Consider the following 12064-nt stretch of genomic DNA (forward strand, 5'->3'; position numbering starts at 1 on the left):
CTTATGTTTGGTCACGTAGCAATAAATAAATGGAAATGTAGCTTTGATTTGATATATTTTTTTGATTCACAATTACAATTACAATTAGTGGCTTTGATTTGATATATATTTTTGATTGGATATATAGAAAAAAGGACGACGATGCAACGATTTGAGGTGATATAGATGGGAAGGAGAAAAGATCAATTGATCTTGGCGACTCAATTACTTCTCTTAATTTGGCAAGTAATTAAAATTTGCCTATAAATAATATTACGTATCTAAACTTAAATATTCCAATTAAAATGCTGACTTAAATCCTGGTCAATTAGTTCAACCGATACAATTTTTTAATGTGGAAAAATCTGAATACAGAACTTCCCTTATGTCTTGTAGAAGGGAAAGGATTGAATTATAATTATTCTACTAATTAAAAAAAAAAATCCCAAAATGGCAGAAACTTAATTAAAATGTTTCTATTGTAGTTAAAAAATCCATTTTGATTATTGAATTCGTCGATGTATTTGTTTTCTAGTGGTTTAAACTTTCTCAAAAGTTCTTTTTCTTTTCCTTTTTTTAAACCTCATTTGAATGAAATGAATATCTTTCATTCAAATGCATAAATAAATAAAACACTGAATCTGTTAAATAGTAACTAAAAATGAAATACCTTTTTTTTTATATTTTTTTTTTGGGAAAGAGGTTTTGTTTTTATTTTTATTTTATTTTTTCAATACAACCATACAAGAGCCAGCAAATGGTCAAACCCAGAAGAATTATCAATTATGGGTTAAGTTCTGAAACTTTTGATGGCATGTATACAGAATTGGGTCCTAGTAATTTATTGTGACTGTTCCATTGGGTCCCCTTTAGATTTATCAAGAAACTTCTGTTTTTTTACTGAACTTTTGCATCATCATAAAAAAATTTGATGATGATTTTTGTTTCATGTATATACGAGCAGTAGATTCTGTTTGAAATAAAATTGAGTAAAAAAGTTGGGACATTTTGCGTAATACCGTGTAATGTTTCTCTCGAATAGATAAAAAATAAAAATAAACTCAGATGAATGGGGGGTTTCTTACCACACATCCAGACCCCTCTTCAGTTACCAAAATTTGAACTAAAAAAACACTATAAGTTGGTGCTAATGGAAACAAATTAGGTACAATAATAGATAAAGGGGGCTGCAGGAAGGAACACATGCAATGTCAGTGAAAGGAGTGATTCTGCAAATGGCTTACATACAAAATACATAACTTGTAACGATCAGACACTAAATGTATCGGATTTTAAACTATTTTTGAGAAACTTTTAAACTACACACTTTTAGCTCAAAGATGCTCAAATGCAAATACCAATCAGGGTCAAACAGCTTGTATAACTCATCATTCAGCATCTTTTCTATTTACTACCGGTAACCTCGGTCAATGTACGTAGAACCCCAACTTTGTTTGTTTGTTTGTTTTTATTACATGCTTCTCTTAGGAATTTATTGAAATTTATAATCATCAATTTGTTACAATTTTTTTTTAAATTAACCGTGGGATGATTTCCCTGTGGCAACCTTGTACATTTTATTAGTTAAATTAACTAACACTCATGAGTATAAATCAATCTATTTCTAAGTGAAAATGTGTCGCCTGCTCATCTTGTCTTTACTTACATTTTAAAAATATTGCGATGGGTTTACATTACTAATTATGAATAGTTTTAATTTATTATTATTATTATTATTTATTTTTATAACCACCAATCAATAAGTCTAATAAAGATAAGTCATTTTACAAGACGAGTAGAATATCATAACCTTCTCTAAATATATAGAAGGAAATAAATCCACCTTACTTGAACAAAAAAAGAATTAAATGATTATTCTTACAAACTGCTTAATTTAAACGAAGTAAAGCTAAAATAGTAAAATACTATGGACCCTAGTCCCTTGTTAATGGTTTTAACAAATCATGTAATTTTGAAAAAAGGAAAAAAAAATCCCCATTTTCTTCCATGTCTGAGCATATCCATTGAAATTGTAACATGAAGAATAAAATATAAAGAAAAAATTTTATAGGCACAAAACTCAAGACATTACGAACACAACACAGTAAACCAGATTCCAATTGAACTGACTGGATTGAGAATTCAATTCAGGTCACATATGTATATCATACGAACACATTTACAACCCACAGTTAAAAAAAACTTAAAGAGCAGCACCACCTCACCAGTCACCACTCACTATAAGACACTCTCTCCTCGCACTCATTACGTTGTATACATGCTCGTAGTGTGACTTGTGTCTTCAATCAATACATTTCATTTTTATTTTTGCTTTGACCACTGGACACTGGTCCAATACCAATACCACTTAGCTTTCTCTTCCTATATATACACACTTTGCTTTCTTTGTAGTTCCTATGCGTCCACTCTTTCTCTCTTCCTTTTTCCGTTTTGCTTTGTTTTGCTCTTTGATAATTTCTAACAAACCAGGCTTCACCCGAACACTTTAACTGTGTTGTTAGTTCAAAAGGGTGCTTTGATCTTTCATTTTCTCAATGCTTTAATCGGCTTAGATCTCTCTTCATTGAGACTTGAATACGTTGGTTTTTTCTTGCTTTGGTGTATTAGATAATGGCTGAGCCAACTACTGAAGCAGCAAAGACTCTGCCACCAGAGGCAGAGAAGAAGAAAGAACAAAGCTTGCCATTTTTTCAACTCTTTTCATTTGCTGACAAATATGATTGGTGTCTTATGATCTTTGGTAGCTTAGGAGCCGTTATTCATGGCTCTTCGATGCCTGTTTTTTTCCTTCTCTTTGGTGAAATGGTTAATGGCTTTGGCAAAAACCAAACTGATATTCACAAAATGACTCATGAAGTTTGCAAGGTATCAACTTTTCGCAAACCCACTAACCAAAATTCAATATTTTTCTACTGTTTATAGCTATTTTGGATCTGGGTTCTGATTAGTTTTCTTTTCTGTTCATTGCAGTATGCACTTTACTTTGTGTATCTTGGACTCATTGTCTGCTTTTCTTCTTATGCTGGTATGTTATTTTTGTTCATTTTGTTTTCAGAAAATGCAATTGCTTCATCTTTGTTTAATTATTTGTTGATTTTTTATGTAACTTTTTTTTTTTCACCAGAGATTGCATGTTGGATGTACACTGGGGAGAGGCAAGTAAGCACTTTGAGGAAGAAGTATTTGGAAGCAGTATTGAAACAAGATGTTGGCTTCTTTGACACTGATGCAAGAACTGGTGATATTGTCTTCAGTGTTTCAACGGATACTCTTCTCGTTCAAGATGCCATTAGTGAGAAGGTCTAATTTTTGTTTAATATTTCTATTCTTTCTGTTATTTTTTTATTTTTATTTTATTTCGGTTTGTGTACTGTAGAGTATGATATGGGACCAAATCTAGTAATTGATAGTGATAAATTGCAAAATGCTTATCTGGGTTGTTGATGATGCATTAATGCGGGTCCCAAAAGGTCATAACAGTTGTTTTCAATATTGGAGGCGCATGTTAGCAACTTGAGTTGGCTTGCGCCTTTTGGGTGTGGTGGACTTTTGTGATTAGGGGTTCTTAATTGATCCATGGAAGTTTAAGCTTACAAGTGTGTTTTTGTTTCTTGGCAACTTCAGGTGGGGAATTTTATTCATTATTTGTCAACATTTTTGGCTGGGCTAGTGGTTGGTTTTGTATCAGCATGGAGGTTGGCATTGCTAAGTATAGCAGTGATTCCTGGTATTGCTTTCGCTGGAGGCTTATATGCATATACTCTCACTGGCCTCACGTCCAAGAGCCGTGAATCATATGCAAATGCCGGCATAATTGCTGAGCAGGTGAGCGTCGTCAGAACAAAGCATGACAGTACTTTGAACTTTCTATGACTGGTGCATTTTGGTTTATATAACTCTTCAATCAGGACGCTTGGTTGAGTAGCTGTTGCTTTTCTTGTTGGATAACTGTTCCATACATTTTTCTTATTCTGGATTTGTGCTTGAACCTGAAAATGCAGTGAACTACACAATGTTCACTTAGTTACCCTGGAAAAGGTTTTATGTGTTTGCATTTCTATGTCAACTTTAATTACAATTCTGCTATCTAACTTTTTTACTGTGTACACAGGCCATTGCACAAGTCCGGACAGTTTACTCGTATGTGGGTGAGAGTAAGGCCCTCAATTCCTATTCAGATGCTATACAAAACACACTGAAACTAGGATACAAGGCTGGTATGGCCAAAGGTCTTGGGCTTGGATGTACTTATGGAATTGCTTGCATGTCATGGGCCCTTGTTTTCTGGTATGCCGGTGTTTTTATCAGGAATGGAGTAACTGATGGAGGAAAGGCATTCACTGCAATTTTCTCTGCCATAGTTGGTGGCATGTAGGATCCTTGAGTTAAACTTTGTCATTTCTGTCATCACAGATGTTTAAGCATTCTCTTAATGATAACTTAATAATTGGTTGGTACAGGAGTTTGGGTCAGTCTTTTTCAAACCTTGGAGCATTCAGCAAAGGTAAAGCAGCTGGTTATAAGCTGATGGAGATCATCAAACAAAAGCCTTCCATAATTCAAGACCCAACAAATGGAAGATGCTTGGATGAGGTTAATGGCAATATAGAATTCAAGAATGTAACTTTTAGCTACCCATCAAGGCCTGATGTGATTATCTTCCGGGATTTCTCTATTTACTTTCCTGCTGGAAAGACTGTTGCGGTTGTTGGTGGCAGCGGATCTGGGAAAAGCACTGTTGTCTCTCTAATTGAAAGATTCTATGATCCTAATGCAGGTAATGAAAGATTCTTTGATCCTGTTTAAAGATTGAGGTGCTGTGGCTTTTATTGATGGTTGTAATGATATTTCTTGTTGGTGAACAGGGCAAGTTCTGCTGGATAATGTGGACATTAAAACACTGCAATTGAGATGGTTACGCGACCAGATAGGGCTTGTGAACCAAGAACCTGCACTTTTTGCTACCACCATACTTGAGAACATACTCTATGGCAAACCTGAGGCAACAATGGCTGAAGTGGAAGCTGCTGCTTCTGCTGCCAATGCTCACAGTTTTATTACATTGCTTCCTAATGGTTACAGTACTCAGGTTCGTTATCAGAGACATCAAATTAGTTCTAATTTCTGTTTTGCAATTTTTTACCTTATGTTATAGGAAACAAAGATTTCATTATAACTCTTTTCCATCTCCCAAATCCCAGAAGTTTCTCAAAATTTAATGATACTCACATGTTTTTTTCCAAATTCAGGTGGGAGAGCGTGGAGTGCAGCTCTCTGGTGGACAGAAACAGAGAATTGCAATTGCCAGGGCTATGTTGAAGAACCCCAAGATCCTTCTTCTTGATGAAGCAACTAGTGCACTTGATGCAGGGTCAGAGAGCATTGTTCAAGAAGCTTTGGACCGTCTCATGGTTGGGAGAACAACTGTAGTTGTTGCCCATCGCCTCTCCACCATTAGAAATGTAGACACAGTTGCAGTTATCCAGCAAGGGCAGGTTGTTGAGACAGGAACGCATGAGGAACTGATTGCTAAGGCTGGGGCCTATGCTTCATTAATCCGATTCCAAGAAATGGTGAGGAATAGAGACTTTGCAAACCCATCAACTCGCCGCTCACGTTCAACACGTTTAAGCCATTCATTGTCAACAAAGTCCCTAAGCCTCCGCTCTGGCAGCTTAAGGAATTTGAGCTACTCTTACAGTACTGGGGCTGATGGCCGGATAGAGATGGTTTCAAATGCTGAAACTGACCGCAAAAATCCAGCTCCTGATGGTTACTTCTTGCGGCTTCTCAAGCTAAATGCTCCTGAATGGCCATATTCAATAATGGGTGCTATAGGGTCTGTGCTTTCTGGTTTTATCGGTCCGACCTTTGCCATCGTGATGGCCTGTATGATTGAGGTTTTCTACTATAGAAATCCTGCATCCATGGAAAGGAAGACTAAAGAATTTGTCTTCATTTACATTGGTGCGGGTCTTTATGCAGTTGTTGCATATTTGATTCAGCATTACTTCTTTAGCATTATGGGAGAGAACCTCACCACAAGAGTGAGGAGGATGATGCTTGCAGGTATAAAACTATTGATCTTTATTTGTCTCATTAGTTGAAAGTTAATTCAATTTCATCGTGTAGATCCTAATTGGTGCTTTGTTTTCTTCAGCAATCTTAAGGAATGAAGTCGGATGGTTCGATGAAGAAGAGCACAACTCAAGCCTAGTTGCGGCTCGATTGGCAACTGATGCTGCCGATGTGAAATCAGCAATTGCTGATAGAATTTCTGTGATTCTACAAAACATGACCTCACTGCTCACATCCTTCATAGTTGCATTCATAGTGGAATGGAGAGTCTCTCTTCTCATTCTAGGCACATACCCTCTGCTTGTCCTTGCTAACTTTGCTCAGGTAATGCTCACTCTCAACTCATCCTTTCCCAATTCTTTTTAAAGTCCAGCTACTTGTACAAATAAAACTGTTAGCATTTTCCTAGATGGGTTGAAATTGAGCTGAACAAATGCACATGGGCAATTCAGTTTCTTAATGCATGTAAGATTTTTTACATCTGCTTTTGATCTCTGGAATCTAATAACTCCACTACATCTTTCTATAAAACGACAGTTACGTGGCAGTGCATTGATGCACTGCACGTGCTTCCTCCAAGTCAGCTGCATTAAAATCCCTCAAATATAATATGAGCTTTATAAATTACTGTGCTCAATAAAATAGTCAAGATTCCATATTTACTCAAAAAGTGTTATTTTTTAGCTTATTCCTCGAGGCTATGAACAATTTTTCTTTTCTTTTTAAGTTTTAGTCAATATTTCAACTTGTCTAGTTTCTCTCACAGTTTCTTTTTTCCACTTAGATTTTTACCACACACCGACACTGCCAATATACAGTGAATGGATATCAGTTCTGTGTCAGATTTTTAGCTGTCCTAGTGAACTGGGCTTGTGTTTTTCTCCTAGGTACATGAGCTTTCATTGCTTTTGTTTACTCTTTCTTAGCCAGATACCACCAATCTTCTGAGTGTTTCAAGAGATTCTTAGCCCGTGATCAATTATTCATGATATATTTTTTTTCCCCTCAAGTTTTTTTTTTTAAATTTTTGAAACGTTTTTTTTCTCTCAAGTTATTCTTTAATAAAAATCTTTTTTTTTTCTCTCAAAGTTTGTAATTTTTTTCCAAAAAGGGTATCAGAGACAGAGGGTGACAGTATTTGCTGGAATGGCAGTGAACGAAAAAGAGTGAAAGATGCTAACTTGCGCAGGGCGTGCACACCTTTTTGGCATATTGTTTTTAGGCTTCAATTAGTGGAAGTCTTTAGAGCGCTACTTAGGATCTGGGTAGTTTTCAAACTGTGGAACCTGAGTCTAACAGTTGGTTAGGCTTTGTTGATGGACTATTGGTGTCTAAATTCGTGCGTGCTTTATACAGTGTGAAAAGTGACTGATTTCATCAAGCAGAGGAAAACAATATTTTGGTTACCCTGGTTTGGTACTGTTCAGTGGCCCCTTCACTTTGGTGTGTGCAACTGTTCATCTTGTTGAACCTTTAAGCAGAAATGACTGTTTTATTAGCTATGCAACAGTGACCATGTTTACCCAAGAAGAAGAAAAAACCAATAACTAAAATTTAACATGATTACATTTAGGTAATTTTTGGACCAATGTTTAGACAAAAATATAGTTTTTAATGGTAGAAAGATACTTATTTGCATAAAAACATTACGGGTGTGATTAACTGGGAACAACTGATTGATTAAGTTATCTGACAGTTAATTTCTCTCATCTTTTGCGTCATGCAGCAACTGTCTCTCAAAGGGTTTGCTGGAGACACCGCCAAGGCCCATGCAAAGACAAGCATGATAGCTGGTGAGGGAGTGAGCAATATCCGAACTGTTGCAGCCTTTAATGCTCAAAACAAGATCCTCTCCCTGTTCTGCCATGAGCTTCGTGTGCCCCAAAGCCAAACCCTTCGTCGTAGTCTAACTGCTGGCATTCTTTTCGGCATCTCTCAGTTTGCTTTACATGCCTCTGAAGCTCTCATTCTATGGTACGGTGTTCACCTTGTTGGCAAAGGGGTATCGACATTTTCTAAGGTTATCAAGGTTTTTGTTGTCCTGGTCGTGACCGCCAATTCAGTGGCGGAAACTGTCAGTCTTGCTCCAGAGATCATTAGAGGTGGCGAATCTGTTGGCTCAGTGTTTTCCATTTTGGACCGCTCTACTAGAATTGACCCAGATGATCCAGATGCTGAGCCCGTAGAAACAATTCGCGGAGAAATTGAACTTAGGCATGTTGATTTTGCCTACCCATCAAGACCAGATGTAGTTGTTTTTAAGGACTTTAACCTTAGAATCCGTGCTGGCCAGAGCCAAGCTCTTGTAGGTGCTAGTGGGTCTGGCAAGAGTTCTGTGATTGCATTGATTGAGAGATTTTACGATCCTACAGCTGGGAAAGTTATGATTGATGGCAAGGATATTCGTCGATTGAACTTGAAGTCCCTTAGGCTTAAAATTGGTTTGGTGCAACAAGAGCCAGCCCTGTTTGCGGCGAGCATTTTTGATAACATTGCATATGGAAAAGAAGGTGCAACTGAAGCAGAAGTCGTTGAGGCCGCCCGTGCTGCTAATGTGCATGGGTTTGTTAGTGCATTGCCCAATGCGTACAAAACACCAGTTGGTGAGAGAGGGGTTCAACTCTCTGGTGGACAGAAGCAAAGGATAGCAATTGCTAGGGCTGTTCTCAAGAACCCAGCAATACTTCTGCTTGATGAGGCCACAAGTGCCCTTGATGCTGAATCTGAGTGTGTGCTACAAGAAGCTCTTGAGAGGCTAATGAGGGGCCGAACCACGGTTCTTGTGGCTCACCGATTATCAACAATAAGAGGTGTAGACTGCATTGGAGTTGTGCAAGATGGCCGCATTGTAGAACAGGGTAGCCACTCCGAATTGGTTAGCCGTCCAGATGGGGCATATTCTAGACTTTTGCAATTACAGCATCATCATATTTGAGTGTGCTTTTGGCCTTGATTGTGGTAATTATGTTTGGGTCCCCATTAACCTCATGTTTCCATTTTTCTTTTTGAATGATGATATGATAGTTGTAGATATGGAAATGTGGAGATTATATCTTAAGAACTGCTGCCCCATTTTCCAATGGGGTATCATGTGTTATATTATTAATATCTTTGGTGTATAAGCCTGTTGATCTATCTGTGGTTGATTAGGTGATTGGTTGGCTTTTCATCTCCAGTTGTAATTGCAATTTTATAATATTTGAAAAGCAAATCAAGATGCAACCTTTCCAGCCCTCATGAGACTTTTTCTTATTCTAGCTTTGCTCATAGCATGTGGTTTGCTAAAGTTATCTTTCAATATTGAGATGAGGCCACGCATGTCCTTTGTTCCCGGCGCTTAAGACCCACATGGGACTAAATCAATTGCTAAAACAGCAACAAAAAGAGCTAACCTATTATCTTTTTCAATAAAATGGGAGACATATTCATTTGTGGCAGATGCTATGAATTATTGTGACTTGTGTGAGTAATAGATGTGTGAAAAATATCAATGAGATGTAAAGCTTAAGCATGTGTTGCACAAATGGGGTTCATGATCTACTAGTGCGCCTTAGAATGGCCCAACTTTGCTCACTCTTTTGAGCAACTGCAAATGGCAATGCCCTTTTCTTCAAAATCTGCAGATGGGTTTTTCCCTTTTTGAAAGTGAGGATAGCTTCTTCAACAATCACACTGACCATTATTACACGTACTTGGTCTGCCATAAAGGTTAAAAAAAAATAATAATAATTGAAGAAGTCTCCAAGAAGAGTAGGCCCTTAACAACTTTTACGGTTCATTGATGATACTGCCATTGACACTGAGTGAGAAGAAAAGAAAAGATAGTAAAGTTAAAGCGTGGCAGTGCACAGAAGAAGCAGAGGAGTGGGAGCCCCCCTTCTCTGAACAAAGAGTGTATGTGGCTCCAAAAGAAAATAGCGGTGCAGTCTGTACAGATGTAGATCTAATCGACATTTTGGCAGAGATGATGAATCACGTCTGTCCTTTGTAGCTCAGTTGTATTATACGTGCCCTTTTATTAGGGATTTTTAAACTACCTAACATCAACTCACATGTAAAAAATATCAAATAAAAAATAAGTAGAGAATAAAAATAATTACATATCAGAAGAATTTACATAAAAAGGTCTTGTATAGAAAAAAAAAAAAAAAAAAAAAAAAACAAACCACGGTTGTATGAGAGAAAAATAGATGAAGAATAAAATAAATAAAGAATAAATTAATCACACAACATAAGAATTTATATAAAAAAAAATTTATATTTAAGATAAATCATGGCTAAAAAAAATGATAAAAGATAAATTTATTGTAAAAAAAAAACTCTAATAACACTCAATCTCTCAATAGATTTAATATTTCTCTAACATTAAAAACTTTTTATTTATAGAAAAGTTAATTATTGTGTTATCTAAATAAGTGATCCTAATCTCCCTATATATAGAGATTATTTTATTTAAAGAAAACATTTCTGTTAATATTTATCAATAGGGATTATTTATCAAAGCTGTATGTTAATACCACAAACATATATACAAAGCCAAGTACATTACTTAACTTCCATTACAAAGACATCTAGTAAAGGTTGTTCTTCACAGATGCACCATAGTATTATATATATATATATATTTTTTTTTTTAATTCATATTTTTAAAAATATTTTAAAATAAATATCCACACTCATGTGCGTATGCTGATTGTTTGTTGTTAATCGGCTGGTGACAATTGAAATGAAATGAGACAGAGCACATGGTAAAAGTGAAAATTGCAAGTTGATAATGACACACTGACAGAAGCAGAGCTGGAATTTAGTGTGGGGGGGTGTCTGTTGCTGTTAGATTCTCTGATGTTTCATCATCTGCTGTTTGTACATTCAATTTAATGGCAATTGTCCTGCGTCGTCTGTTATCTGTTACAGCAATAGTGTTTCCTGAGTAAACTGTTGACTTTTTAGTCTCTCTTCTACCTCCAACCAATTATTGAGGCCGTACCATTTTGTTTTCTTTGCTAATTCACAAGGAGAAAGAAAAAAAAAACACAGAATATTCAATTTGATAAGCCACTAATGCTTGTGGACCAAATGCCAATGGTCGATATATGAAAGGTTAGAGATTCGGGCAAAATCAGCAAATATTTTGAGTTGATTAATGGATTTGTTTGTAAATACAATACAAGATACTAGCATTTTAAAAGGTGGCAAGAAAGAAAGAAAATAAGTCAATAATTGAGATATTTAAAGAAAGCTCAAGTGGTCATAAAATCTCTCCTTAAAAACTATACAAGATAATGTTAGTGATAAAGTTTGCCAACCAAGTCACTCAATTATTGTCAGAAGCAAGCAGCCATTGAAGTTGATAGAAGCTAGTGCATGAAAAAAGGTTCGTTACGTAAAGGAGATAATGCGAAAATTGATGAAACCCCTGTCTGTCATCCATGTTTTGTTTCAATCAAAAGGTTTGAATTTTGAGGCCGATATTTTGGACTGAGTCCCCTTGTCTGCTCCCAAAGGGGGCATGTAGTTGATTGGGCCGATGATTGTGATGGGTGGGAGCTTTTTAGAGTGGAAATGGACCTAGCAAGCCCATGTTTGATTTGGTACGTTGTGACTTCTCATGGTGCATTTCAAGTTTTTTTAAATGGCCTTTTATAACCTTTGTCAAGATTCTCTGAAATCGAATCATTCCGGTGATTGATTACTTGCAAATTCGGAAAGGGAATTGGAATCGAATTAATAGGTTTTACTCAAAATTAAAAATTATTACTAGAATTCTAATTTAAAAAAGGAGTTGAGAATCAGAATTTTGCTCTTTTGACTAACTAAACTACCCTCATTCATTCAATTTTTAAAATACCCAAATTTTTATCATGCTCATACTTGAGAGCTAATAAATTTCATTTAATAACAAGCGACAACATCTTATTCACAAACATAACCAAGTAACCAACCTTGAGAAATTTTCTTAAACAATAGAAATAACTTAATCAGACTA

The 12064-nt window shown here is 36.1% G+C and overlaps 1 protein-coding gene across 1 annotated transcript; it reads left to right on the forward strand.

Annotated features, from left to right (window-relative positions):
* The first annotated feature begins 2260 nt into the window (after positions 1–2260).
* On the forward strand, positions 2261–9180 carry LOC18039138 (ABC transporter B family member 19). The gene is made up of 10 exons (XM_006431068.2): positions 2261–2865; positions 2971–3025; positions 3125–3300; positions 3625–3825; positions 4112–4371; positions 4461–4777; positions 4866–5089; positions 5250–6069; positions 6161–6402; positions 7805–9180. The coding sequence occupies exons 1-10, from the start codon at positions 2611–2613 to the stop codon at positions 9011–9013; spliced, it is 3759 nt and encodes a 1252-aa protein (XP_006431131.1). The 5' UTR covers positions 2261–2610; the 3' UTR covers positions 9014–9180.
* Positions 9181–12064: the final 2884 nt, after the last annotated feature.

This window comes from Citrus clementina, unplaced genomic scaffold (genome assembly GCF_000493195.1).
Source record: "Citrus clementina cultivar Clemenules unplaced genomic scaffold, Citrus_clementina_v1.0 scaffold_6, whole genome shotgun sequence".
Taxonomy (NCBI): Eukaryota; Viridiplantae; Streptophyta; class Magnoliopsida; order Sapindales; family Rutaceae; genus Citrus; species Citrus x clementina.

Coding starts and splice junctions, on each gene's coding strand:
- LOC18039138 (XM_006431068.2), top strand. CDS start 2,611: ATGGCTGAGCCAACTACTGAAGCAGCAAAGACTCTGCCACCAGAGGCA. Junction 4,778..4,865: donor ATTCTATGATCCTAATGCAG/GTAATGAAAGAT, acceptor GTTGGTGAACAG/GGCAAGTTCTGCTGGATAAT. Junction 6,070..6,160: donor GAGGAGGATGATGCTTGCAG/GTATAAAACTAT, acceptor TGTTTTCTTCAG/CAATCTTAAGGAATGAAGTC.